Raw genomic sequence first — 27,973 nt, 5'->3', positions numbered from 1 at the left:
CCGGGGCGGAGGAGGCTGAGTGGTGCAGTGAGGGACAAACAAAAGGAGGCGCCGGAGGGGCGCAGCGGCCGGCGGCGGGACGGAGCGGCGGGGGCGCGGGGCTGCCTACTGGGCGGCCGGACCGGGCGGGACCAGGTGAGTGGGTGGGGCGGGGAAAGGGGCACGAGCTGTCACTTCTCGAAACCCACTCCTGCACGCCCCCGGCCAGCTGCCGGGCTCCGGGCGCTTCGGGCAGCTGGGGCTCTGCCCGCCGCGGCTGGCTCCCTGGGGGCCTCCCGCGGCAGCTCAGTTCGGCCTACCTCCTGGCTCCCCAGTACTCCGGGTCTTCGGGGCCCCACCCTCTCCCCGGCGCCGCGGCGCGCGAGCCCCCTCCCAGGCACCCCAGTGCCTCCCTGCGCTCTACATACCGGGAGTTTCCGCCTGGGCTCCCCCAGGTCCCCTTGTCATCCCTTGGGTTCCCCCAGATTCTAACTCCTACACGCACACCCTCCCCACTTCGTAGAGGTTCCACCTTGAAACCTTTCCTTGGCAGCTTTTTTTTTTTTTTTTTTTCCGTTTTCAAAGGTTTCCCCTGTTCTCTTCTCCTGGGCTCCTGGCCCCCTCCACTTCCCTCGGACCCCTCCCTCCTCTTGATCCGGCGGGAACCGTGCCCTGACTTGGGGGCCGGATCCCTAGCTAAGATCTTGGGGCTCGTCAGCCCCGGGGGTTCGCGGGGGGAACCGGTTCAGGGTCTGAGGCCCTGCCCATGTTCTGTGCCCGAGAGCCGGATCCGATGAGGTTCGGACTGGAGATCCAGCAAAGTTGGTTCCCAGGCTAAAGAAGCGTAGCCAGGATGTTTGGGGTTCACGATGATTCTGCTTCTTTTGTTGACTGCTTTTTCCCCTTGGTCTGGACTGGAGTGAACCAAGACTGGGCTGGTGCTCAGCTGATGCAACTACGGACTGCCTTTTTTGGGAAGGAGGAGAGATGGTTGGGGGGTGTCCGACACTCTTCTGATTAGGACTTGACTGGAAGGGTGGGGCTGAGCACGCTCTTCTGATGCTTCTTCCCCGGCTCTGTCCCAGGAAGCCTTTGGAGGATGAGGTGTGAGGGTGAGGAGAGAGAGAGCTTGTGAGGGAAAGGGAATTTGGGCCTAAATTGTGGAGGAGGGATTTGGTGGAGCTGAAAGGTCCCCATGGGCCTCACCCATCTTTTCGATTAGGAGTTTCTTTAACCTCTTTGAGCAGACAGACCAGCAGACAGACAGACTGTGGGCAGGAGGAGGAGGAGGTGGTCTGTTGCTGGTCATATTTCCTGCAGAGCGGATGGGGGAGTGGGAGTTCGTTCAGAGGGCTGGGCAGTGCCCGTGGTTCAGTCACACTGGCATTGCCTTCGTGAAGGTCAAGTCTTCCTCTGGCTTGTGAGGGGAGGCAAGGACAGATGGCTTGTGCTGGAGGACTGGAGAGACGCTGGGGCATGAATGGTGGGCCTCTGCCTTCCCAGTCTTAGAGGTGCTTTGGGGTCTGGTCTCATGTCTCTCTGCCTTCCAGGATACAGAGCAGGGGCCCAAGAAATGTTTGTGACCCCCCCCCCCCCAACTCAATGCTGTGTTTTTGTACTCCATTCTGTGGGCACACCCACTAGGAAGCAGTTTTCTTTGCAAACTTCAAGTGGCCTTTCTGGACAGAGGGGACTCCTGAGGATTGCCCCGTTGGGTCAGAACTTGGGGAAGTGGCTGGGACTTGGGTTGTTGCCTGGCGTGGGCCGGACCTCATCTGCAGGAGCTGGAGGGAAGAGATCACCCGGGTTCCTGACTCCCTCTCCTGAGAGTGGAGGCGATCCCAGATTTTCACATGAGGACACTGAGGCACAGGTTGATGGTCTAAGACCTCATGGGATGGGTGTAGGGTCCTAGAGCCCAGCACACCGTCTCTCCATCCTGGATCCTTCTGTCATTCAATCATTCATTCGTTCATTCATCCATTTAGCCATTCTTTAGTAAGTACCTGACCCGGACCAAGAATGATGCTAGAGAACACAGTTCCTGGCCTCCTGAGCTGTGGTCTGGGAGGAGAGGCAGGCAGGAAAGCACTGCCACAGTGGCCAGCATAATAATAGAAATATTACAGAGGAAGGAGGCATTAGCTCTGGGTGAATATGTTGGCGGTGGTCAGCGTGTATTTCCCGGAAGAGGGAGGACTAGAACAATCAGTGACCGGGAGTCCCAAGGCCTGAGTTCTGGTTCAGGCTGTGCCATGGGCAGGTGACTGGGTTGTCCAGCCTCAGCGGGGACCCCATCCTTGAGGAGCACAGGGTGGGGGTAGAGTCTGGCTCAGAGGCCTCTGTGCCTTTACAACTCTAGGTACTTTTCTGCTGGTTGCCGTCACCCTGTGTGGGTTTGCTGGTTAACATCACCTATCTCTCCTCCAGGCTGAGGACTGTCTTCTGCTTCTTTCCTCCCCGCATGATGCCTGGCATGGAGTGGGTGCGTGAAGTGCTCACTGGTACCCATGGTTAAAAGGCTCCACAGTCCCTCCCAGAGCCATTCAGTTCCCTGTGTCCGCCGGTGCACTCCCCACCTGCACTCCCTCCTTCCTCTCAACTCCTGCTTATCCTTTGGCCTTTCCTGGTGGCTGAGCCGCCATCCCCACTCCTAGCCCCTTAGACACTCCCCGCCCCCGAACCCCTACTGTGGTCTGATCATAACTTCCCTCCTTACCCTGCTGACTTGTCCTTTTCAGTTTTGTGAATGGTTCTGAGCAGTGCCTGGGGTGTAGTCGGTGCTCACTAAATGCGCCCTGACTCATAGGTGCCGGCTGGAATTTGTGTTTGAGTTGAACTCATCTGTCCGGGCTGAGGCTGTGCCTTGGCCTGAATTCAGCCCCCCCAACCACCATGGCTCCTGTCTCGCCACCTTTCTCCTCCGGTCCGAGATCTACTCAGACTGAACCACTCCGCGCTGTCTAGATGTCATGTTCTCTCCCTTCCGGGCAAACTTGTGCTGTTGCTTCTGCCTGGGATGTTCTTTCTCCCGCTTCTGCTCTTCCTCAAAAGTCAGTTCGGGCAACACCTTGTCCAGGGAGCGCCCCCCCCCCCCACTCCCCGGTCTCGGTCTAGGGCTTCCTCCACGTTCCCCTCACTGCCCGGTGCCCCCAGCAGAGCCCTGGGCTCCCCAAAGCCAACTGTAACCGTAACTTGGCATCTCCCAGCAGCCTGTCTGGTTCCCTCTTGTCACCCCGGGTGCCCAGCTGTGGGCCTGGCACCGAGCAAGCGCTCAGAGAGCGTTGGCAGCCCAGCAGGGAATGCTGACGGAAGCTCTTACTTCTCGTAGGGAGGCTGCTTCCATGGAGCGAGAGGAATGCCAAGACCCTGCCCAGACAGACGTGGGCCAGCCCCAGCACCGGCAGCCAGCACGCAGATAGCAGAGTCGTCCACGGGGTAAGGATGGGGCCCCTCTCCCTCCAGGCCAGCCCCGAGTCAGGTGTCTTCCCCAGCTTAGAGGGCAAAGGGCGCGCTCTCCATCTCTGCGGTCCTTTGCCCTTACCGTACACCCAGGGCATCCAGGGCAAAGGCGGCAGGAGACAGCACGCTTCTTCCTTCTCCCCGCTCAGCGGCTGGCGGGGGAAGATGCGGCTGCTGGACTTGAGATGCCCTTGTTAGGTCTCGTTGTGAACCTCAGTTCTTTTCTCTCTCGGCGCAGATCTTGTCAGTCTGGGCTGTTAACCAGACCGTCTTGTGACCACGTCTCCCGAAGTGTGTTCCATGGAACACCAGCTTCTGCGGTCGTGGTGGTTTAATAACCCTGGGTAACAGGTTGTCCCCGCTGCAGGACTTAGCCTTGACCGCGTGGAGTGAGCTTGACCACCTCAGAGAGGGAGCCAGTGCACTGTGTGTTCCCACACTTATTTGATCATGTGGACCCCTTTGGGGACCAGGGTTCCTGGGCCTGCACTTTGGAAACCAGTTCCCAGAGGCAGGAGAGTGCCTTGGTTAAAGACCCAGACTTCGTGGTCAGACATGGGTTTGAATCTTCTCTGTCAAGTGTTCAGTGAGTGATGGGGGGCCAGTCACCCTGCCTCTCTGAGCTTCAGTTTCCTGAGCTGTAAAGCAGCCATAATTTTAGCACCTTACCTCGCCGTAGGGTATTTTCAAGATTCAGTGTGTTGATAGAGGGATGGCACTTAGCAGAGTATGTCCTGGGACCATTCCGTAAGCTGAGCGGCATTGGGTGGCCCATTTTATAATTTATAAAACCACCATTATCGGTGATTTTCTCTGGCCATTTGAGGACGTGTAGGCAGTGGCCTTTGTCCCTTGTTTACAGTTGTGGAAACTGAGGTTCGGGGGGGGGGGGGCGCTTGCCCAAGAGTTCAGGAAGGAAGGAGGGATGTGGGGCTGGAGCCAGATCCCAGAATCAGGTCAGAGTCCTTTGCTGCACACCTGAGACCTCCCTGCAGCCACCTGTCCCCTCGGGTTTTGGTTAAGGAAGACCTGGCCCTCCCTAGCGTGGATTTTAAGAGAAATAAGAATCTTTGGGGGGCGGGTAATTACCAACCTAGTTGCGCGTTTGCTGTTATGTTTTTATAATGTTTTGATTTCGATGTCATGGAAAGTGAAAGTCTCCCGTGATCCCCATCTCCAGAGATATGGACGGGGAGGAGCGTGCGGTTCCACGTGTGCTATTACCGTTCACTCACCTTTCCTGCGCCAAGTGTCCGTAGGGCTGTTGCTTCGCAGTTTGCCTCCATTTCATTCCCCCCCCCCGACCCCCCACCAGGACCTCTTTCCCAGGCAAGGGGGGGATCTGCGTGTGAGTCCCATCCGTGTGAGTCCCGTCCGCACGGCCCTGCTGCTCCCCTCTTTGCCACCCTGGGCTTCAGAGCCACGCGTGAGGGCATTTACAGCAGCAGCACAGGGGGGGTTAGGAAACGCCTGGTGTGTGATTTTGTTGACTCTCCTGTTTATTGGGACAAGGTCAGCAAACCCCAGCCCTGCCCTGCTGGAGTTTCCTGTTGGTTTTAAGGAACTCTGCCTCCTGGAGAGGAGAGAGGAGGCCTGAGCCGAGGTCTCTCTGGCGAGGGATGAGCAGGAAGCAGCAGGTCCTACTTATCTGAGATCAGAATTCCTCCTCTGTGCCAGGGACAGTGTGGAGACAACAGCATGGGCAGGCCTGGGAGGTTTCAGTCTCTGCTGTCGCCTGGGGCAGTGGCCAGGTTGGGGGTTGGGAGGGACACGCACGAGTTGCAGTGTTGTCTGAGTGTGGCCTGGGCTCATTTACCCCGGCAGTGCCCTGGGGACGCCTCGGTCCCTTCAGAGTGCTCTTTTCAGGTTTTGGATTTTTGTGTTTTTCTTTAAAGATTTTATTTATTTGACAGAGAGAGAGAGTGGGAGAGGGAACGTGAGGCAGGGGTAGTGGGAGAGGGAGAAGCGGGCTCCCTACGGGGCTTGACCCCAGCACCCTGAGATCGTGACCTGAGCCGAAGGCAGACGCTCAACTACTGAGCCACCCAGGCACCCCTTAAGATATCATTTTTAAGTAATCCCTACACCCAGCATGGGTCTCGGACTCACAACCCCAAGATCAGGCGTCACACCACCAACTAAGCCAGCCAGGTGCACCCCTCTCCTTTCAGGTTAGGTTGTTTGTTTTGTTTTGTTTTGTTTTTTGATTTATTCATTGAGAGAGACAGTGAGAGCATGAGCAGGAGGAGGGAGAGGCTGAGAGAGAGGGAGAAGCTGATTCCTAGATAAGCAGGGAGCCTAACATGGGGCTCGATCCCAGGACCCCGGGATCATGACCTGAGCTGAAGGCAGAAGCTTCGCCGACTGAGCCACCCAGGTGCTCCTCCTTTTGGGTTGTAATCTGGAGGGTGGGCAGGTGAGGAGAGGGCTGCCCTGTGACCTGGGTCTAAAGACACTCTGTAGGGACAGGAGGGGTTTCAGGTCTGGCTTTGTGGTCTGGCAGGGTCCGACCCTGGTGGGCTCGTCAGGCTCACTGGCCCGTCTTCCTCACCTGTGTTTCTTCCTGTTCTTTCCCTACAGTCTCTTTTTCTTCTTGTTGGAGACACTTTTGACCCCAGGAGCTGGCCTCTCCGCCTCCTCCCTCCTCCTAGTAGCAGGGCCTTTGTGCCCCCGGTCGTCCTCCGAGGCCGAGGTCTGAGCACCGGGCGGGCAGTGTGCCGGGTCACCGCATACACATAGCAGCCCCTCCCCTGTGATGTGGTTCCACCACTTTTGCAGGTTCAAGGCCAAGGCTTGGAGGGACGAGGGCTCTTGCATGGGTGGCAAAGCTGGGACTTGAACCCGGATGTTTGCCTTGGCAGCCTGGGCTCTTTGTACCCTACCTTCCGGTTTTCTTCTCCAGGTTCTCAGGCTCCGGGGCACTTCCGAGCTGCCCAGGGGCTTGCTTTCAGTGCTGGGTTCCCCGGGACTGCCCTGCCCCCTCAGCAAACACCTGCAGAGTCTGACCTGGGGATGGGATCGGGGGCAGGAATCTGCCTTTTGAGGACACTGCCAGGCGGGCATGAAGCTGGCGGGCTACAGATGCCAAGCAGGGCTACGCATTCAGCCCTGATCCCGGCCTCAGATCAGCCCTTGGTGTAGAAGCAGGGCCAAGCTCCCCTCAGGACCGGGGGTTCTAGTGACTCCCCAATATGTGCAGGGGGGTTCACCATCCCTCTTCAAGGATGTGTGGGACTGAGGTTTCCAGAATGGCTTTTACTCCCAGCCACAACATCCCTTGCTGTCTTTCCCAGTGCGTACCTACTGCATCTCGTAGCAAGTTCTAAGTTTAACTGTCTCTTGAGGGCCGAAAACCTCAAAATTAAATGGACTGCTGCCGTACAGCCTGCCGGGAGCGATGTTTCTCCGGAGGGAAAGTGGCTCTAGAATTCCCAGACGCCCTCAGAGGTGCCGCGGCCAAACTCACGCCCTCTGACAGGGTCGGCTGTGGACAGGTGTGCTGAGCAGCGCCTGGGCACGCAGGGATCCTGCCTTTCCCCACCTCTCTCCGCCCCCTGCTTCTCGATCTCTGGGGGGCAGCCCCCCTCCAGCCCGGAGAGCTGGGCCACAGGCAACAGGTTGGCCTCGGTCCCGGTCCCCTGGGGTCTCACAGATGTGTCTGCAGCCTCCCGTGGGTGCTCTAGCCCGCCATTCCGTAGCCGGTCCTGGCATGCGGTGCTGGTGCTCGTAGCTGACTGAGGCCCCTCTGTCCCCATGGGCCCAGACCTGGCAGAGTGGGGCTCCCTTCTAGAGTTTCCTTCGAGCTATCCCTGAGACACCAGAGGCATCTGCGTGTGTTCCACTGGGGTTCCCTGCAGACCGCTTGGTTCCTCAGGAAAAGGGGGTCTTGTTCTAGGAAGCATTTCTGGAGTTCTGGATGCTCAGGGAGGGCTCAGGAGGCCTGCTTGCCTTTGAGGCAGATTGGTATCATAGAAAGTCAGCCCTGTGGGGCTCTGTCCCACCACCTCCTGGCTCTGTGGCCTTGGGCGGGTCATTTAATCTCTCCTCAGTAAAGGCACCGGTGAAACCTGGCAGGACAGCGAGGGCAGCTAACACCGCAGTCTTAAATATGCGGCGGGCGCTGGGCCAGAGCTTTCCACGGACTCTGTCATTCAGTCCTCGCTATAAAGTCATGAACCATTTTACAGATGAGGAAACCAGAGCCCTGGGAGGGAAAGTTGGTGACTTTCCCAAGGTCACCCGCAAGTGAAGTGACAGGGAGCTATGGCCAGGAAGCAGTGGGCACAGTGTTGGCACGTCACCCGTCTCCGTAGCTGGGGGCTCCAAAGCCCGCCTGGTGGGGTGAGGGGGCAGCTCGGGCCTCCAGCTGGCCTGCTGCTCTGTGGGCTTGGCTTGGGAGCCCCCGGTGGGTGTCCCTCACTGGTTACTCTTCGCCCCGAAAGGTAGGCCACAGCCTGGCAGGATCGCAGGAGGACACACCTGCCTGGGAGGCGCAGCCCAAATGTGAGAGCAGTTTGGAAACAACTTGTGCCTTCCGCCTCCTGCCCTGACGGTGTCCTCTCTTCCTTTCCCGGGAAGTGAGGGTGTGCCTTTCTCTGCGGGCTGAGTGCCAAGCCAGGCAGTGCCCCCAGCCCATGGCTGACTCACCCCAAGTGGGTGTGGGGGCCTAGAGGGCAGTGCCCCGCTCCCGAGTGGGTGGGGGCTGTGCGCAACTGATGACGAGGGGAGACCTTTCCTCCCACTCCTGGCTCTGGGACCAGAGGAGGCCCAGGGGGGCTGACCGAGGAGGAGATTCACAGGCCTGGAGCCCTTCCGGGACAGGGCCGCTGACCCACTGTCTTCCTCAGGCCTCTGGGGAATGGCCCTTCCCCCTTCCCTGGGAGCGCGGCGGAGGGACAGACGGCCTTCCCAAGTGTGGTATGAGGAGCAGCGCCGGCCTCCTGCCTCCCCTCTTGCCCGGGAAGCTTGCCCAGCATCTCTGTTTGGTCTTGAACAAAAGGCTTTCTGTGCCCTGTTTCCCCGCAGCCCAGCCCGCTGGCCCTGGCTCGAGTGTGAAAGCCGAAGGCCTGCAGGCTGACACAGGGGCTAGGGCATGCTTGGGTGGTCTGCCTCTGGGCCGGAGTGGGCTGCAGGGCATGTCTCTGACTCTCTTCCCCGTCCGGAAGAAGCGTTCAAGGGAAATCAACAATGTCGAGGGGTCCCTAAGGGGCGGTCTGAAAGCAAATCCCCAGCTCTCAACCTCCATCCTTTCCTGGGGCCCTGAGCCTGGCAAGGCTCTTGAATGTGGCTTGTGTGATGGAGCAGGTCCTGGAGGGCTCCTGTGCCTGTCCTTGTGTGGCTCAGCCCCGACCTGGGTGTCTTCCCCCACTGAGCTCCAGGAGGGTTTTCTGCGATGGCAGGTGAGCTGTGACCAGAGCGCACCTTCCTCTGGGCGACAGGCAGGATACATTATGTCACTGAAGTAGTCACAGTAAGCCCCTGAGGTCGGTTCGGCAATATTCCCATTTTGCAGTCAAGGAAACTGACTGCAAGGGTCTTTTGTTCCCAGGGTCTGAGCTTACCCAGCCTGGGCTCTCCTTCTCTACAGGGAGGACGGTGCCCTGTGGCGTGTCTGTCACCTGGGTGGGACGGGCTGGGCGGGTTCACCTTCTCCTAACACGGTAGAAGGCAGGTACTTCTTGTCAACTTTTACAGTCTCTGAAACCACACAGTGAGGAAGGTCTCTTCTCCCCAGATATTTTTCCTACTCCTAAAAGCTCCAGTTTTAAATGATAGAAGAGAGTGTGTAGTATAGACAACCCTCTCCAATCTTGCCCACCCGCGGACTTAACGATATACAATTCTATGTATAGCTTTCCAGATTTTTCTATGCGTACAGCCATAAGTTACTGATAGAATTTTTTTTCGAAGAGAATGCTTCTCGTTTCCTAACTTCATTAAATTGCGGTCAGATGCACGTAACTGGAAAATTACCGTCCTCACCATTTTTAAGTGTCCCTTCAGCAGCATTAACACCGTCATGTCCAGGGGCAGCCACCACCGATCTCCAGAATTTGTGTTCATCTTGCAAACCGGAAACGCCCTACCAGTAAACACTCGCTCCGCACCCTCCCCTCCCCCAGCCGCTGGCCGTACCCTGCTACTTTCGGTGTTTATGAATTTGCCTGCTTACCTCATATGAGTGGATTCCTGCAGGATTTGTCCTTTGCAACTGGCTTCTTTCACGGAATCTATGTTTTCCTCTACTGGATAGCATCTTTTTTTGTGTGTAATATCCCTTTGGACATATTTTGGGTCCCTGTATCCAGAGAGATGAGACAGGGAGCACTATTCTTATTTTAAAGTTGTGAAAACGGAGCCTGGGGCTAGTAATTGGTCCTGGGGTCTTGGAAGGATTTCAGACGAGAGCTGGCTTTGAACCTGTGTCTTCTGCAGCTCCAAAGTTTATGCTCTTTGCACTCCCTGAGATCTGCCTGTCATCAAGGGAAAGATAGGGACTCCCCCGGTTGCATCTCTGACCTCCCTCCTACCTCCCCGGGGCAGGAATCCTCCAGCCTTGCCAGAGGGATCCAGCCCAGCGTCTCCCCACCTGTGCTGTGATCTCTGTGGAAAGGGTCTGGCTGCCTCCTCCCGACTTGAGCAGCTCCCTAGGGGCAGGGCAGCACCAGGCAGGGGTGGGACTGCCTTCTGCGGGGTCAGGATTGTCGGAGACCACAGGTGCTGCCGCTCTGGTCAGCAGCAGGCTGGTTGGAAGGAGGAGCTGAATTTGCTGCCCTGGCACTGAATGGGTCCAGACCCGCTGCCTCCCGCTGAGCCTGGCAGGTGTGAGGACCAGAGAGGAGGCCTGCCAGGAGGGGTAGAAACAGGTGATTATTTTGGTAAATTTTGTATGAAGTAGTCTAAGTACACAGAAAAGGTTGAAACCAGAGCAAATATCATATCCAGGACTCAGCTTTGTCAGACCTTCATGTTTTTCATGAATTGCTTCAGATACAGTCTCTCTTTCTCAAAATATTTGGGACACAAGTGAAGCATCTTCCCCAATCCCTTTCTCTTCCCTCTCTGGATGAAATTATTACCCCTTTTTTTTTTTAAAGATTTTATTTATTTATTGGACAGAGAGAGAGAGAGAGAACACAAGCAGGGGGAGGGGGAGAAGAAGAATCAGGCTTCCCGCCGAGCAGGGAGCTGATGTGGGGCTCAATCCCAGGGCCCTGAGATCAAGGCAGACGCCTAACGACCAAGCCACCCAGGTGCCCCTGAAATCATTATCTTGATCCGGGGCCTCTCTGTGCATGCTTCTATAGATGTACTAGGGTACATATGGTATAGAAACTCTTGTGTAACCCGTAAGGAATTAGTCTGTAGCGTGTTTTTTGGCTGAGGTTTGTTTTTGAGGTCTGTTCTTGTTGGTACGTGCAGGTATAGATTATTAATTTGCTGCTTTAGCATTCCAGTGTATGAGGATGATGATTTATCCTTCCTCCTGTTGGTGGATAGGTGGCTGCTGACTTGCGGCCGTTAGGAACAACACCTCAGTGAGCATTTTTGTCCATGGCTCCATGTGTGTGTAAAGCGGTTCCCTGATTCTCTGAGATCTCGAACTAGGAGAGAAGTGGCTACATTGTAGGATGTGTGCTTCCTAATCTCAGGGGGGAATTCAGCATTTTTGCCAGTCACAGGGTAGTGAAATGGCCTCTGATTGCATTCCTTGATTAGTAACGAGGTTAGGAATTAATTTCATATATTAATTGCCATTTGCATTTTTTCTTATGAGTTGTCTATTCATTTTTTTTCAAGATTTATTTACTTTAGAGAGAGAGAGCGTGCACGTGCACACGTGTGTGTGCATGAACTCACGATAGGTTGTGGGGGGTAGGGGGACGGAGGGAGGGAGACAACCTCAAGCAGATTCCCTGCTGAGTGCGGAGCCCAACTCCAGGCCGGATCTCACGCCCCGGAGATCATGACCTGAGCCGAAATCAAGAGTCAGATGCTCAACTGACTGAGCTGCCCAGATGCCCTATTTCTGTATTTTGCCGTTTCTTTCTATCGGATTGTCTCTTTCTTGGGTTTGTAGGAGTTCTGTATTTATCCGTGATAGTAATCCTTTGAAGTTATGCACATTGCAAAGATCTCTAACAAGTCTGTGGGTTCTTTTTACTTATTACATTCTTCAGTGTGCATACGTTTTAACTTAATGTGACCAAGATATCAGCCTTCTCCTGTAAGGATGAAGGATGCCTCTTTGTGATGGGAAATCCTTTCCCGTCCTAAGTTGATCTTTTAGCTCTTTCTTTAAACATTTTCAGGTTTTGGCTTAGGTCTTCAGTTCATTGGAATTCATTTTCATATAAGGAAGTGGATGAGGCTATGCCTTTTGCACACGAGTAGCTGAGAGCCGGATCCGTTCCTGGATGCCCGCTCTTAACCCCGATCCACAAAGCCAACACTGTCAAATCAGTTTCCCGACATTTCGGGGTCTGTTTCTAGGCTTGCTCTTCTGTTCCTGTGGTCCGTCCATCTATCCCTTCGTCAGCACCACACTGGCTGAATGCCTGTAGCTTTGTAGAAAGTGTTCTCCCACCTTGTTCTTCCAAATTGTTGTAGGTATTCTTTTTTTTTTTTTTTAAGATTTTATTTGTGAGAGAGAGAGAGAACGCATGAGCAGAGGGAGGGACAGGAAGAGAGAGACAGAGAATCTCAAGCAGATTCAGTGCTGACTGCAGAGCCCAACATGGGGCTCGATCTCACCACTCGGAGATCATGACCTGAACCGAAATCAAGAGTCAGATACTCAACCGACTGAGCCACCCAGCCACGTCGGCATTAACATACTCCAGACAGTTTTCCTCTCACCATCAGGTGTCTTGCTCTAACGTGTTTTCATTATTTCATAGTTTTCTATCGTCTGATCATTTAATAAGTATTTAACCAGTCAGCTCATAATGGGCATCTGGGTGGTTTCCAGTTTTCCTAGGGCATGAATAACGCCGTGATGAACATTCCCGTAACTGATTCTTGTGCTAGAATCTGTCCCAGACAATGGCCGCCTCCCTCCCACTGCCTCCTTCCCGGGCTCTGCCCAATTCAGCAGATCTCTCCACCGTATTCTGGGCTCTACCTAAGGGACCCAGATGAATCGGGAGTGGCCCGCTGCCCTGCGGGACTCCTACCCTCCCCAGTCCCTCTCGGTGGCCTCTTGGCCACTGCCTCCTGAGCTTTTCCTGCGTGCAGCCAGAGGTCTCCCATCTCAGTGGTGATGTTGATCCCCGACTTCTAGGAGGGCCCAGTCTCTGGCTCAGAGTGAGGCCTCTGTTCTGGAAGAAGGAGAAGTAGCCGGACCAGAACTCAGAGGACAGCAAGGCAAATTGCCTTTTTGTCTTTTCTCAGCCACCTGAGTTTAACTTGTTCGTCTTTGTCCTCTCTTCAGGATCCTTTCCACACCCCCCTCCTCTTATGGCAGAGACCTGACCTGATCTGACCCAATTCCCCATTGTCCTCTCTGAACTGCCCTCTCAGGGCTTTAAAAGAACACCTGATCACCATCCTTGAGGGCCAGCCTCTCTCTCTTCTCCTTCCTTCCTTCCTTCCTTCCTTCCTTCCTTCCTTCCTCTTTTTTCTTTCTTTCTCCCTCTCTCTGCCTTCCTTCCTTCCAAGATCTTATTTATTTATTTGAGAGAGAAAGAGAACTTTGAGAGAGAGAGAGATCACAAGCAAAGGAGGTGGGAAAGGGAGAAGCAGACTCCCTGCTGAGCAAGGAGCCCAGTGCGGGGCTCAATCCCAGGACTCTGAGATCATGGCCTGAGCCGAAGGCAGAGGCTTCACCGGCTGGGCTGCCCAGGCGCCCTCTTTCTTCCTTTCTTTTTTTCTTTCTTGCTTTCAGCTGTTTCTTTGGAACTCTGCTCTTGTTTCAATCACAAAGATAATGCACACTGATTAAAAAAAAAATTACAGTTTCCTTTCATTCTATTTCCTTTTTTTTTTTTTTTTTTTTTATTTAACAGACAGAGATCACAAGTAGGCAGAAAGGCAGGCAGAGAGAGAGGGGAAAGCAGGCTCCCTGCTCAGCAGAGAGCCCGATGCGGGGCTCGATCCCAGGACCCTGGGACCATGACCCGAGCCGAAGGCAGAGGCTTAACCCGCTGAGCCACCCAGGCGCCCCCCCTATTTCCTTTTTTTTAAAAAGATTTTATTTATTTATTTGACAAACAGAGTTCACAAATAGGCAGAGAGGCAGGCGGGGGGGCGGGGGGGGGAAGGCAGGCTCCCTGCTGAGCAGAGAGCCCTATGCAATGCGAGGCTCAATCCCAGAACCCTGGGATCACGACCTGAGCTGAAGGCAGAGGTTTTCACCCACTGAGCCACCCGGGCGCCCCATCCTTTCATTCTGTTTCTTATTCCCACTCTGAGAGGGCAGTCCTCCCCACAGTGCAGGGACTTTGGTCAAGGGCTTATGGGACTGTATTTATTTATATTTGTAGATCTCACTTGTTTCCTCAGTAGCCTTACAGACAGAGCTCCTTGGTCCATTGAAAAGGCCACATTGCGTTCTAGTGGCAGGAGGTGCTCACTGCCCTTCTCGGGCCAGGCCCCGCCTACCCGTGTCTCTGCCTGGTGTCTGCGAGGCCTGCGGGTAGGGCTCTCCTTCTTCTGTTTCCTTCCTTTCTGCTCCTGTTCTGGGCACTTTTCAATTACCCTGACTGTCTGTTGAAGTTAGGGTTGGTCTGGGGGGTCAGGCCCGCATGTGATTCAGCCCCCTTCCTCAAATCAGGGGTTGCTAAGGCTCAGAGACATGAAGACACCTGCCCAGGGTCACTCCACTATCCAGGCCGGAGCCCCAGCTGGCCCTGCTGGCCCTCTAGCACTAAGCTCACACCACGTAGCTCGGGGCTTGCTCTCCTCCTGACCCGGGGGCCACACACAGGCAGTTTGGAAATCCTCATTTCTGTGACTTCTGATAGTCCTGAGAACTTGGTGGGGCATCTGTTCCCACCCCCCAGTTTATGGACAGGGAGACCAGTGTGCCACCTTCTAGGGAAGGAGTCCTGACTCCTGGACACGTCATTCCCTCCATGCCAGTGAGAGGCAGGAGTGACCAGGACAAGGGGGTGTCTGCTGGCATCAGCGGCTCTGGAACCAAGTCTCGCGGGCAGACCTCAGGGCGGGATGCAGTTGGAAGGGAGGCGTCCACGATGGGCCCAGGTCTGGGATCACATGCCTCTGTGTACCTTGACCACCTTTTACAAAATGTGGTCACATCCACAACAGAGTCTCTGCTCCCTTCAGGGCAGGGAAACAGGCCCTGGGAGGGAAGCTGTTCCACACCCCTGCTAGGACGCCATACCGTTTAGGGAGGGCTCAGTGCAGGGAGGGGATGAACACACTAGCTGCCTGAAGTGGCCTGGAAAGGGTTTTTTCTGTAACTGGGAAGGAAAATCCCCACTTCTTGGATCTGCCCCATTTCCCTGTGGTACTCTCCCGACCGGACCAGCCCTGTTCCAGGGCAGCTGCCATGTGGGAGCTGCCCTACCACTGTGGCCCCCTGGAGGCCCTACATGCCCGGGCTCCCCTGTGGATCTGTCTTTGAAGGTGGCCTCTGTCACTTACAGGTGGTGTGAAGTTGGGGACATGGCTTTTCTCTCTGAGCCTCAGTTTTTCCCTGTCTGTAAAATGGTTATAGAGAATATTTCAGCCTTGAAAAGGAAGGGAAGGGACGCCACGGTGGCTCAGTGGGTTAAGCAGCTGCCTTCCGCTCAGGTCATGATTCCAGGGTCCTGGGATCGAGCCCCACATCAGGCTCCTTGCTCAATGGAGAGCCTGCTTCTCCTTCTCCCTCTGCCTGCCAGTCTGCTTACTTGTGTTCTCTCTATCTCTCTGTCAAATAAGTAAATAAAATATTTTTTTAAAAAAGAAGAGAAAGGGAATTCCGACGTCCATGCCAAAACATGGATGAATGTTGAGGGCGTTCTATTACCCAAGATAAGCCAGACATCACGAGACAAACACTGTTACGATTCTGCCTCTATGAAGTACCCAGGCCAGTCAACTTTATAGAGACAGAAAGTAGAGGGGTGCCTGGGTGGCTTAGTGGGTTAAGCATCTGCCTCTTGATTTCGGCTCAGGTCCTGATTTCAGGGTCATGAGATCAAGTCCTGCATCTGGCTCCGCACCAGGTGTGGAGCCTGCTTAAGACTCTGTCTTAAGAACTGTCTTAAGAACTGTGGAGCTAGAGTTTAGTTGGGGACAGGATTTTAGTTCAGCCAGGTGGAAGCGTTCTAGAGACCCGTGGTGGCAACGGCTGCACCGTGGAAGTGTATTCAGCGACACTAAATCATAGACCTAAAAAAAGGTTAAAGGGATAAATTTTATCCTATGTATATATTTCAGAATAAAACAATCTTGAGAAAAAAATGGGTGGGGGTGCCTGGCTGGCTTTGTCGGTAGAGCACCACTTTCGATCTCAGGATTGTGAATTCAGCAGGTTGGGTGTAGAGCTGACTTAAAAAAAAAAAAAAAAAAGGTGCCAGAGCAGTGTGCATGTCCTAGACTTGGCGGGGAGTCTTCAGTCTGGGAATGGCAGCTGCCCCACCCTCAATCCCACCCCTCCCATTGGGTGTTTAGTGCCCTTGAGTCACTGGCTCCTGGGGCCGGTCCCTGCAGGGAGATCCCTGCCTAGGGGATCTATTTCCTTCCCCAGGGCCCTCTGGGCTGGGTCGAGCTGGTAGAGCCAGAAGCCCCTGCCTCGGCTTCCTGCCTGCCGGATGCATAGCCCTGCCCACATCCCCCTGAAACTCACTGCTGCGCTCCTCCACACCACACCCAGACCCTGCCCTGCCCTGACGCCCTCGTGGCCCTCTCTTGAGATGGGCTGATTTTGCTGAGCGCCCGCTTTGTTCCAAGGACTTCTGCCCCAGAGGAGCATGACGGTGGGCACCTTTCCCACCTGCCCCAGTCTGCGCTAAGCACAGCCGAGTGTGACATTCCAGGGGCGCTTCTCAGCGGCGCTGGAGGTGTCTGTGCAGAACCTGAGGGCAGGAGCCAGCCAGGGCCTCCCCAGGCCCTGCAGCAAGGTCAAGGCCGGCAGATCCCAGTCAGCCTTGTTGGCCCCGACTTCCCCCACGCCCTCAGCAAGGGCTGCTGGAGAGCAGGCTGCCCAGCCTCCTAGCTGTTTCTTCTTGGGGGCCTGGTCTTGGAGCAGGAGCCCCTTCCCTGGCATCCCTGGGGACTAAGGCCTGGGGTTTGGCTCCTGTATCTTCTTTCCAGTGTTCTCCCAAAACCCTGTGGGGTGCCGGGGGAGGGGAGCGGAGTACTGTGACTTGTCCGGAATTCCACAGTGAGTTGGTGGCCAAGGAGCGACGGAAGCACGGCAGAGCGAGAGGGTGACCCCACCCTCTGAACAGGCCACCCCCACCCCCCACCCCCATGAGGCTGGTCCTGCACTGGACCCCCGGCTCTGCTTTCCAAGCCAGGGCCCCTGGCTCTGCTCCCCTGACCCTCCAGGAAGCCTTTCTCCGCGGGAGGTGGCTGTAGCCACGAAGGCCCCTTGCCCTGTTGCAGGCTCGCAGGTTCAGTGTGGACACTCCCCTGCCTCTCCCACTGCTGCCCACACGCTCACCGAGAGGTCCCTGAGGCGTGGACACACCTTGGTCACTTCTGTTGTCCCCGGAGGGCTGAGCCAAGGGCTGGTGGCCAGTTCAGGATGTGCTTGAGACCAGGTGTTTGGGGCTGGAGGAGGGGAAGAGCCAGACATGCCAGAAGGGAACTGATGGGGAGGTTTCCTCTCTCTCTCAGCCTCCCGTTCCCTCACCTTAAACGGAGCAGTGAACAGTGTCTACCTTGGAAGTCAAGAGGTGACATATTCAAGGAAAGCCCCGGGACAGCAGGGGCCCAGAGGCAACTCCTCACGGGGAGGCTGGGTATCCTCGCTGGGAGGCTGGCACACCCATTCTCCCTAACTGGGGAGGCGGCAGCCACATCCTGCCTGGTCATAACCTGCACCGCCCTCGGCGTCTGGCGTCCTGCCGGGGTGGGTAGTCTCTTTCTGGACACTCCAGGGGCAGGCTGTTACATGCCCTCAGGCCTTCTGCCTTGGCCCCTCCTCCTCTCCTGTCCCCAGCCTTTGGGTGCCTGCTTGGATGTGGACTTGGGGAACTGGGAAGGGAGGGACAAGTGTCCAAGTGTCTCTCAGCTGAAGGCCAGCTGTGTGACTCAGCGGGCCGCCCCTGGAGTGCCCCCTTCCCAGGAGTGTGGGTGGGACGAGCAGCCAGCCGGTCATTAGCGGCCGGGGCCTTCCTGTGGGGTGGCCGTTCACCCTGGCCTGGGAGTCCTGGCCTCCCTGGGAAGGCTGACCTCTGGGCTGGAGCTGGTGGCCCAGGGCGGGTGGTGGTGTCTGCTGGCCCAGTCGTGACCTGAGTTCTAGGAATCCCAGGGGACAGGGAAGCTGGACTCTGGGGCGTGATCTCTTGGTGCTCTTGGCATAGGCAGGTGGACAGGGGGCCTGTGAAGCAATGAAGACCCAGGTGGGGAGGTGGAGGGACAGCCCTGGGCTTGGTCTTACCTCTGCCAGGAGCAGTACAATGATGTTGGGCAGGTGACTTTACTTCCCTGAGCTTAGTTCCTTATATACATGTAGATGCACAGAGCCGAGGTAATAATCATACATGTGACGTCATCTAGTGTGGGGTGGAGACCAGTCTTGTTTTCTTGTCCTTTCTCTGCTTGGCCCCACCCCCTATCATGCATGCGCATGTGTGAGTGTGCCTGTGTGTGTGTGTGTGTGTGTGTGTCTGTGTGTCTGTGTGTCTGTGTCTCTCCCCTCAGATCCTATATGGACATAATTACATGAACCCTTGCAGAGTTTTTTAAACATCCCCATTTGTTTTACAAAAGTGAGTTCACATCAAGTCCCCTCTTGTACGTTTGGATTTCCAACACTTAGAGGGAACCTCTTCCGGTCACTGGGGCAGCGTCATGGCACCGGGTTCCAAGCGAACTGAGAGATTTCAACAAGCCCCTCTGGTCAGTCTGATCATTAATAGGATGGAGTCTGGACAGGAATTCCCGATGGCTCCCGCTAGAACCCTGGGGAGGACACATTAGCAATCTGTCGGCACAGCTCCTGCGTCAGTGCTCAATCTTCATGTCTGTTAAATGGGGAAGCGGCCTGCCTTCTCTGGTGGTGGTTTCCCAGCTACCTGGTGACCAGATGGCTTCTAGAGAGAGGCCGATCAGTGCGCCCCCATGTGAGTGGCAAGGCTGTGACGTCTCCCAGCTAGACACCAGGTGAAATTTTGGACAGTGGGTGTGTCAACTCCAGGGTCCCAGACGGCCGGGCCACCCTGGTTAACCCCCTCCTATGGGTCCTTTTCAGATTGAACCATGATTCCAGTGACAGAGCTCCGCTATTTTGCGGACACGCAGCCAGCATACCGGATCCTGAAGCCGTGGTGGGACGTGTTCACCGACTACATCTCCATCGTCATGCTGATGATTGCGGTCTTTGGGGGCACGCTCCAGGTCACCCAGGACAAGATGATCTGCCTGCCTTGTAAGTGGGTCACCAAGGACTCCTGCAATGACTCATTCCGGGGCTGGGCAGCCCCGGGCCCGGAGCCCAGCTACCCCAACGCCACCGTGCTGCCGACCCCCGGCACGGGCCCCACGGGCATCAGGTACGACCTGGACCGGCACCAGTACAACTACGTGGACGCTGTCTGCTACGAGAACCGCCTGCACTGGTTCGCCAAGTACTTCCCCTACCTGGTGCTTCTGCACACGCTCATCTTCCTGGCCTGCAGCAATTTCTGGTTCAAGTTCCCGCGCACCAGCTCGAAGCTGGAGCACTTCGTGTCCATCCTGCTCAAGTGCTTTGACTCGCCCTGGACCACGCGGGCCCTGTCCGAGACGGTGGTGGAAGAGAGTGACCCGAAGCCGGCCTTCAGCAAGATGAACGGCTCCATGGACAAGAAGTCGTCGACGGTCAGCGAGGACGTGGAGGCCACTGTGCCTATGCTGCAGCGGACCAAGTCCCGGATCGAGCAGGGCATCGTGGACCGCTCGGAGACAGGCGTGCTGGACAAGAAGGAGGGGGAGCAGGCCAAGGCGCTCTTCGAGAAGGTGAAGAAGTTCCGTACCCATGTGGAGGAGGGGGACATTGTGTACCGCCTATACATGCGGCAGACCATCATCAAGGTGATCAAGTTCGTCCTCATCATCTGCTACACCGTCTACTACGTGCACAACATCAAGTTCGACGTGGACTGCACCGTGGACCTCGAGAGCCTGACGGGCTACCGCACCTACCGCTGCGCCCACCCCCTGGCCACGCTCTTCAAGATCCTGGCGTCCTTCTACATCAGCCTGGTCATCTTCTACGGCCTCGTCTGCATGTACACGCTCGGGTGGATGCTGCGGCGCTCCCTCAAGAAGTACTCGTTCGAGTCCATCCGTGAGGAGAGCAGCTACAGCGACATCCCTGACGTCAAGAACGACTTCGCCTTCATGCTGCACCTCATCGATCAGTACGACCCGCTCTACTCGAAGCGCTTCGCCGTCTTCCTGTCGGAGGTGAGCGAGAACAAGCTGCGCCAGCTGAACCTCAACAACGAGTGGACTCTGGAGAAGCTGCGCCAGCGGCTCACCAAGAACGCGCAGGACAAGCTGGAGCTGCACCTGTTCATGCTCAGCGGCATCCCCGACACCGTGTTCGACCTGGTGGAGCTGGAGGTGCTGAAGCTGGAGCTGATCCCGGACGTGACCATCCCGCCTAGCATCGCGCAGCTCACGGGGCTCCAGGAGCTCTGGCTGTACCACACGGCGGCCAAGATCGAGGCGCCGGCCCTGGCCTTCCTGCGCGAGAACCTGCGGGCCCTGCACATCAAGTTCACGGACATCAAGGAGATCCCGCTGTGGATCTACAGCCTGAAGACCCTGGAGGAGCTGCACCTGACGGGCAACCTCAGCGCCGAGAACAACCGCTACATCGTCATCGACGGGCTGCGCGAGCTCAAGCGCCTGAAGGTGCTGCGGCTCAAGAGCAACCTGAGCAAACTGCCGCAGGTGGTCACCGATGTGGGCGCGCACCTGCAGAAGCTGTCCGTCAGCAACGAGGGCACCAAGCTCATCGTGCTCAACAGCCTCAAGAAGATGGTCAACCTGACCGAGCTCGAGCTGATCCGCTGCGACCTGGAGCGGATCCCGCACTCCATCTTCAGCCTCCACAACCTGCAGGAGATCGACCTCAAGGACAACAACCTCAAGACCATCGAGGAGATCATCAGCTTCCAGCACCTGCACCGCCTCACCTGCCTTAAGCTCTGGTACAACCACATCGCCTACATCCCCATCCAGATCGGCAACCTCACCAACCTCGAGCGCCTCTACCTGAACCGCAACAAGATTGAGAAGATCCCCACCCAGCTCTTCTACTGCCGCAAGCTGCGCTACCTGGACCTCAGCCACAACAACCTGACCTTCCTCCCTGCTGACATTGGCCTCCTGCAGAACCTCCAGAACCTGGCCGTCACGGCCAACCGGGTGAGTGCGGGCCCACTGGCTGCAGCGCCCCGGGCTGGTGGGGGCGTGTGGTGGGGAGGGGTTTGCTCCCGAAGCTGGGCATCTCCGACTGGTCGGGATGGTCAGATGCTCCTAGCTGGGGCAGGTCCTCACCTGTGGTTCCCAGAACCACCCGGGAGGGGCTGGTTGTCAGATTCCAGGGCCATCCCCTACTCCTCCCCTGGATCTCCTGACTCGGGATCACTGGGCTGCCAGGGGGCTGTCTCTGCCACAGGATGTTGCAGAATCCTTTTGCTGGGAGGGATGGTGGTCTGTCCCTGCCGAGGTGACCTGGGGCAGATTTCTCGTAGGCAGGGATGTGCAGGGACAAGAGATCCAAGGGTTGGGTTGTGGGAGGTGAGGCTTAGCCTGGAGCCTGTTCTAGACCACATCGGGAGCTGAGGGGCCGCCCTGGAACCGTGGGTGCCTGGTGCTCACTGAGGTGGAGCCGGGTGGTCTCTGCAGCTCTTGCCACCCCCCCACCGACACACCCTTCTCCCCCTCTGCTTGTCACCACCCGCCTTTCTGGAGAGGAAATTGTGCAAACCATTTCAGGCCAGCCTTATGGGAGGCCACGCCCTGGAGACGCCCAGGAAACCGTGTGTTCCAGCCCCTTGCCTGGCCAGGGAAGCCCCCACACCCACGGGCCCCTTCTCAGAGGCAGGCAGGTGGGGTTGAGGGCTGGGTGCTCCTGTGGCTTTGTGGTCTGGCCCCTGTGGGGCTAATAAAGCCACAGCCATGGAGGGATCACCCCCTGCCCACCCGTCCTGGGGATCTGTGTGAAGAGTGATCTGTTCCGGTTTTCTACTTTCAGGGTGGGACATGGTGAGGCAAGTGGTGGTGGGATTCCAAAGCCCGGGATGGGGACTGTGGAGACCTGGTTCCGATACCGCCTCTGCGCCTCCTTCCCTCGCAGCCAGGGGCACCGAGCAGCCCACGCTGTGTGGGCACCATGCTCTGGGCAGCACCTCTCTCCAACAGCCTCAAGCGCAGGGGCAGGTGGGACCTGAAATCCCCACCCACCCGGCCCCAGGAAAGGATGCACTTCCTCCAGTGTCCCTCAGATTGGAGGGTCTGGGCCTCCCTCCCCTCTTCCCTAAGCCTCCCTTACTGCTAACCACCCTGACTTGTCCATGTATCCGAGAAAGAGTCACAAACTCTCTCTTCCTCCCCCAGATTCTGACTTAGTGTCCAAGGACCGAGGTCAGATCCCAGATTGCTTCACGTGGGAGCATCTGCCCCCAGGGCCTGGGACAGGCCGTGAATCAGAAAAATTGGACTCCTGGAGGGAAGCCACATGTGGGGAGCACCAGACAGATCCCAGCCCCTTCTTTAAGGGCTTCCCAGAGCATACTGTGGGGGCCGGATTGCCCCTGGAGTTGGGCCCGACTAAGGCACCTCAGGACCCTTTGTAACCTGCCTCCTATGTCCTGGTGGCCCACGGGCCCTGCACTGGCTCTGTGTGGCCCCCCCAGGGCTTGCTGGGCCCCCCTTCCAGGTGGAGGACCCATCAGGCATCCAGCCTGGCTCGCAGTTCTGTCCCCTACCCCTGGCTCCTCACCCCTAGCAGGACCTTGAGGTCACATCAGGCCTTTCGGCTGAGGTCACCCCTCAGGAAAGGAGCTAGAGACAGGCACGCTGTCCCGAGGAAGGAGATCCCCTGCTCACTGCTTAATCACATCCTGTCCCCGCTCCTGGAATGCCAGAGGCCTTAGTAGGGGAAAAGTTCACTTGGGCTGGTGCTTGTCAGGCCCATCCTTTTAAATTGGAGCCCCTCTCCTCGCTTGTGAGCTACCTGGGGCTTCAGGTAGACCAGGAGGGGAGGCAGGACCCAGCTCGGGCCTCAGCCGCTCTTTCCCCAGGTTTAAACTCAATGAATAGGCGTGAAAGATGCTCGTGGTCTTCAGATTCATTTATTCATTCTTTCATTGATTTGGCAGATGTTTTTCGAGCATTCGTAGGGTAGAGGAAGGTGACCCAGGGACAAATAAAGCCCCCGGCTGCCCATCTCGAGGCTCCTGGTCAAACACAGGGGTGGTGTCAGCCCAGATTTAGGGCAGGCAGACGTCCTGGAGGAAGGGACATCTCCCGTGGCCCCGAGGACGAGGGGAAGTTAGCCAGATAAAGGGGAAAGGGAGAGTCCAGTAGGTCCTGACAGTGCGGGGCGGGGGGTGGGGGGTGGGGATCGGTGATCTAGCAGCCCCTGGAATTTGGACTTTCCCCTGAGGTCAGGGCCGGAAGGCGTCCTGTTCTTCCCTCTTGTTTCCATGCGATCTTTGTTGCCCTTGTCTGGTGACGTGGATCTTGGCTCTTTCATTCAGTGCCTGACACAGAGCAAATGTTCACCAAATTCTCCAAGTAGATGAAGAAACGAGCTGACTGATAATTGGGAGAGATTGTTCTTGCTGCAGTGGGAGGCATTGGGTTTGAAGGGCACGACGGAGAAGTCGAGCTGGCAGAGAACCCTGGTGGTGCCATTGGTGGGCAGGGTAGGGGGTGAGGCCTTGACTGACAGAGGCTGCCCTGGGTGGAGAGATTTTGGTGGGAGAATCCGCAGGATAGGGCTGGATTGGACGAGGGAGACAGGGAGAGGTCTGAGGGACTAGGGGTTTCTCACTTGGCTGCCTGGGAAGATGGGTCGTTGAAACAGGATACAGGAGGGGTCACCACTGGTTTTCCGAGAGGAGAGTGTATGTCCCATGTTGGGGGTCTGGGGCCCCTGGGACATCCAAGGGACCATGTTGGGTCAGCTCGCAGCTCAGGGAGTCCTCTCTGTCCCTGCCGGGGCTCCTGGAGGAAGAGGTGTCCTTGTCGAGCTCACTGCGGGGAGAGGATGGCGGGAGAGAGGAGTCTGGCTCAAGCGCGTGGGCTTCCAGCACGTGGGGCGGTCGGCTGAGGGACGGATTCGGGTCCAGTGGATTAGGAGGGACTGTTGGTGACTCTGGCCATGTGGTTTCAGGGGTCGACAGGGGCAGAAGCTGGATCACAGCTGAAGAGAGACAGCGTTTTCTCCCACGTGGTTCGTCGGGATGGGGGAGGGCGATGGAACAGCCCCAGAGGCTTCTGGGAATATTGTCTCTTTTTTCAAAGACTAGGGGAATCTGGGGCTACTTAGTGCTGAGGGGGGAGCCATCAAGGTCCCTGGGAGGGAGGAGAGGACAGGACCCCAAGCCTTCCGCAGCCGAGTGACACCTTTGGGAAAGGACAGGTCCAAAGGATGGGGTGACTATGGCGAGGCACTGAGCCACTGGGGCACCTTCTCTTTTCTCTGGGGGACCTGGAGGCAGCTCACTGGCTGGGGCAGGGGTGCTGGGGAAGGGGCGTTTTAGGGAGGGAGCTCTGCACGTGAACCCCAGCTGTGGCACTCAATGGGCCAGGCCTTTCATGCTGCCACTGAGCCACCAGACAGTGGTCGGGAGTCCCTGTGTGTGTGTGAGGGGGAGTGGACTCTCTGGGAGGCTCAGGCCTCTCTGTCCTTTGAGAGCCCACTTCCTGTCACGCCCTCTCACCTTCGTGTCCCTGACCTTTAGCCCTGCTCACCTGGAGGCCACCTTGGCTCCATCCTTGACCAGCACAACGATGGCTGTTTTTGGAGGCCCAGGTCGGGGTCTCTTTTCAGACAATAAGTCACCCAAGATCCAAGTCTGCCCAAAGGCCCTCAGCCACAGAACACTGAAGGCGAGAGGCATTGCCCGTCCTACCTCTCATTCTAAAAGGTCCAGAGAGGGAAAGGGCCTTGCCAATGAGTGCCATATTTGGAAGAATGGGAGCATGGCGCGGGCTCTGAATCAGAGGAAGCAAGGCTTGCTTACACCCTCTCCTGACCTTTGTGGCGGTGCATTCTTGGACACCCCGCCTCTGCAGGCCTCAGCGGGACAATGGGGACCGTGACAGAGCCACCTCCCAGGGCTTATTAAACAGTCTCTCCATCATCCTCACGCGGGATCGAGTGGGATCTGTTCTGCCCAGCCCTTCTGAAGGAGACTGTTCTGGTAAATAGGTTCAATGAGAACCCGGGTTTATAGCCGACTCCTCACAGAGGGCCGGGGAGAAGGCAGCATTTATGGACCTTTTCCTATGTGCCAGAGACTCAGCAGGGGCCCACTTGGGCCTGACTGTTTGCTCCTTGCTTTGCCGGCAGTGTGGACAGATAGCCGAGCCCAAGCTGTTGAACCTGGTTCCAGCTTGGCTCCCCCCTGTTTCAGCTGTGAACCTCTGGGCAGGTTAGCTTCTTTAGGGCCTCCTTGGTGAAATGGTACCCGACCTGGAAAGCAGAGGAAGTGTTGATGTGGTATTTACCGGGGGTTCTGATGGGCAGATGAGCTAGTAGTATCAGTGCTCAGGGCGAGCCCACTGGGGAGGAAGCTGCATGGGGCGTAATGATCCATACTGGACCCCCTGCTCTCATGATCAGGGTGTGACTTGACACATGAGGGGACTGAGGCCCAGGACAGGGAGGTGTGACAAGGCTGGGGTCCCCACCCCTATCAGAGTGCTCCCCGCACTTCTCAGCACCTGGGGTGTGTGACTTTTTTCAGCGTGCTGCTCTCTTTCATAAATCGTTCTTAAACCAAGCAGGCCCCACAGCCTGGCTCCTAAGGAGCCCTGGGCAGTGGAGGAGGGGGCAGGATTGACAGTAGCTGGCCAGCGTGACCTGCTTCTTAGGGTGCCAAGCGCTGGGAGACAGGGATCTAGGGAGCCCCAGCCCTGCCCTCTCAGAGCCTGGCCAGGAGTGACAGGTGATTAAGCAGCTTTGCTGCAGAGGGATCGGTGACACTGGGGGCCATGAGTGCCCGAGGTGACCCAGGAGGTCAGGGAAGGCTTCCCAGAGGAAGTGGGCACAAGAGCTAAGACTTCCGAACCAGGTGGAGGTCAGGCGGGCTTTAGGCCAGATGGTGCTGCGGCCGGGGGCCCGTAGAGCTGAAATGGGTTTCAGAGGAGTGGCTGGTGCCTGGGGTGAGGGGCTGGGGAGACACCTCAGCCAGGGCCCCCGGTCTGAGCTGCACCCCTCACTTTGGCTCTCTGCTCCCGCCCTTGCAGATCGAGGCGCTGCCCCCAGAACTCTTCCAGTGCCGGAAGCTGAGGGCCCTGCACCTGGGCAACAACGTGCTGCAGTCGCTGCCCTCGCGGGTGGGCGAGCTGACCAACCTGACCCAGATCGAGCTGCGGGGCAACCGGCTCGAGTGCCTGCCCGTGGAGCTGGGCGAGTGCCCGCTGCTCAAGCGCAGCGGCCTGGTGGTGGAGGAGGACTTGTTCAACACGCTGCCCCCCGAGGTGAAGGAGAGGCTCTGGAGGGCGGACAAGGAGCAGGCCTGAGCGCCGGCACACGGCTGAGCACCAGCCGCGGAGTCCGCAGGGGCCCAGGACCCAGGGACGACCAGCCGGGCCTCAGTCAGGACCGGAGCCTGGGGCTGGACGTTGGCTGGGCTGCGGCCCCAGGACCAGGACTGGACCCAAGGGGCTGGCCCCTTCTCTCCTTCTGAGACTCATGTCCCCCAGGGCAGGCGCCTGTCGGGGAGATCAGAGACCTATGTCTTCGAGCGCAGTATTTGGACAATCAGGGCCGCCCCCCTGGAGGCCGCCTCTGCGGGAGGCAGATCCCCCGGGCTGTCCACTTAGCTCTGGTATTTATTTTTCTGCACTTCCCCTCCCCTCCCTCCGGGTAACTTCTACATTCCCGACAAAGTTCAGCTCGGATCGGGAGTATGTAAGGAAGGGTGGGCAGTTTCCCTTTTCCTGTTTTCGTGATGCCACCGGTAGGACCTCCCAGACTTGAGCAGAGGGGTCCAGGGAGAACCAGCCGCTATAGTCACCCCAGCGGTGCTAGGCTGGGTTCTGGCGGTGTGGCCCAGGGGACAGCAGGCCACCAGGTGGAAAGGCCAGGCCTGGGGCTTGTCTCATAAATTTTAGATTTTTTTTTAAGTAAAAAAGGAAAAAAAAAAAAGAACTTTTTTTTTTAAAGCTTTGAAAATTGATGGTTTGGGTATTAAAAAGAAAAAAAAAACTAAAAAAAAAAACAACTGAAAAAAAAAACAGTGAAGGCCAGTGAGTTGGGGTCTCAGGGCAGGACGGCAGCTTCTCTTGAGCAGAGAGAGCAGCAAGACACTGAACTGTTTCCCCCCTGCGCCCCCCCCCCCCGCCCCTGTGGGGGCCTGCAGGCTACAGGATGTATTTGAGTCTGGTGTGACCTTGGTCCAGGAGTTCTGTTTGTTCCTCTCCTCTCCTAGGGCGGGGATTTTGTTTTGTTTTGTTTTGTTTTTGGTGTCTTGTTTTCTTTTTCCTCCATGTGTCTTGGCAGGCACTCATGTCTGTGGCTGTTGGCCAAAGGGAATGTTCTGGAGCTGCCAAGAAAGGAGGAGACTCGGGTCGGCTAATCCCCGGATGAACGGTGCTCCATGCTCCATGCTCCATGCTCCCCGTCCGTCCCCTGTCAGTGTTAAGGAGCCAGGAGGAGCTGCCCCGCCCGGACTCTGCTTCCCACCTGCTGTGTCAGGAGTTTGCCCAGTGCCATCCGTAGCCTCAGCTGCCAACGTCAGCCCCGTCACCTCCTGGTCCTTCAGAAGAGACCCTGGGAGCCGGGGTTGTTGGGGGCAGGCGGGGTAGGTCACTGCTCGGAGGGGCAGGCTCCCCAGGTTTGGGTTCCGGTTTCTGTCCCAGGTGCCAGGCATACACACGCCGCCCTCTCGGTGCCTGGTGGCAAGAAGCCTCTTCACTTTAGATAAGCCACGGGGGTCCCTGCATTAGAAGGGTGCCCCGCCTTAGATCAATCACTTGGACACTAAGGCACGTTTTAGCGTCTCTTGTCTTCATGATTATGTCCCTTTGTCTGTCCATTTGTGTTTCTGTGTCATGTCAGCAGATGTAATCCTCAGAAATAATGCACACTAGCCTTTGATGACCATGAAGCAATCCGTTACATGAGGGTCTGAACTTGCAGACTCCATTCAAATATCAAATAAATCTATAACAGAAAGTA

At 56.9% G+C, this 27,973-nt stretch overlaps 2 protein-coding genes across 3 annotated transcripts; one reads left to right on the top strand and one right to left on the bottom strand.

Moving 5' to 3' along the window:
• Nucleotides 1-8: 8 nt before the first annotated feature.
• On the top strand, nucleotides 9-27,973 carry LRRC8A (leucine rich repeat containing 8 VRAC subunit A). Of its 2 annotated transcripts, XM_059143097.1 has the most exons (4): nucleotides 9-135; nucleotides 3,311-3,417; nucleotides 18,815-20,979; nucleotides 26,038-27,973. In XM_059143097.1, exons 3-4 carry the CDS (start codon nucleotides 18,823-18,825, stop codon nucleotides 26,311-26,313), a joined length of 2,433 nt encoding a protein of 810 aa, XP_058999080.1. In that variant the 5' UTR covers nucleotides 9-135; nucleotides 3,311-3,417; nucleotides 18,815-18,822; the 3' UTR covers nucleotides 26,314-27,973. The 2 variants fall into 2 exon arrangements, with proteins under 2 accessions (XP_058999080.1, XP_058999082.1); XM_059143099.1 differs by lacking the exon at nucleotides 3,311-3,417 and having other exon boundaries at nucleotides 23-135.
• Nucleotides 8,108-18,182, bottom strand: LOC131812984 (uncharacterized). Its single transcript, XM_059143032.1, has 8 exons — nucleotides 18,173-18,182; nucleotides 18,002-18,061; nucleotides 17,060-17,169; nucleotides 10,031-10,285; nucleotides 9,614-9,739; nucleotides 9,331-9,504; nucleotides 9,003-9,059; nucleotides 8,108-8,191 (listed from the first exon to the last, which is right to left on the bottom strand). The coding sequence occupies exons 1-8, from the start codon at nucleotides 18,180-18,182 to the stop codon at nucleotides 8,108-8,110; spliced, it is 876 nt and encodes a 291-aa protein (XP_058999015.1).

Source organism: Mustela lutreola, chromosome 12 (assembly GCF_030435805.1).
Source record: "Mustela lutreola isolate mMusLut2 chromosome 12, mMusLut2.pri, whole genome shotgun sequence".
NCBI classification, from domain to species: Eukaryota; Metazoa; Chordata; class Mammalia; order Carnivora; family Mustelidae; genus Mustela; species Mustela lutreola.
The sequence above is the reverse complement of the archived record's forward strand: the minus strand, read 5'-3'. Positions and strand labels throughout refer to the sequence as shown.

Excerpts from the sequence above, each read along its gene's own strand:
- LRRC8A (XM_059143097.1), top strand. The coding sequence starts at position 18,823 with ATGATTCCAGTGACAGAGCTCCGCTATTTTGCGGACACGCAGCCAGCA. Across the intron at positions 20,980-26,037 it reads TGGCCGTCACGGCCAACCGG|ATCGAGGCGCTGCCCCCAGA; the intron begins GTGAGTGCGGGC and ends CCGCCCTTGCAG.
- LOC131812984 (XM_059143032.1), bottom strand. Across the intron at positions 10,286-17,059 it reads CACGCCTCAGGGACCTCTCG|GCCTCCTCTCTGGTCCTCAC; the intron begins GTGAGCGTGTGG and ends CCCTCCTGGCAG. Across the intron at positions 9,060-9,330 it reads TTCGAAAAAAAATTCTATCA|GTGACAGACACGCCACAGGG; the intron begins GTAACTTATGGC and ends CGTCCCACCCAG.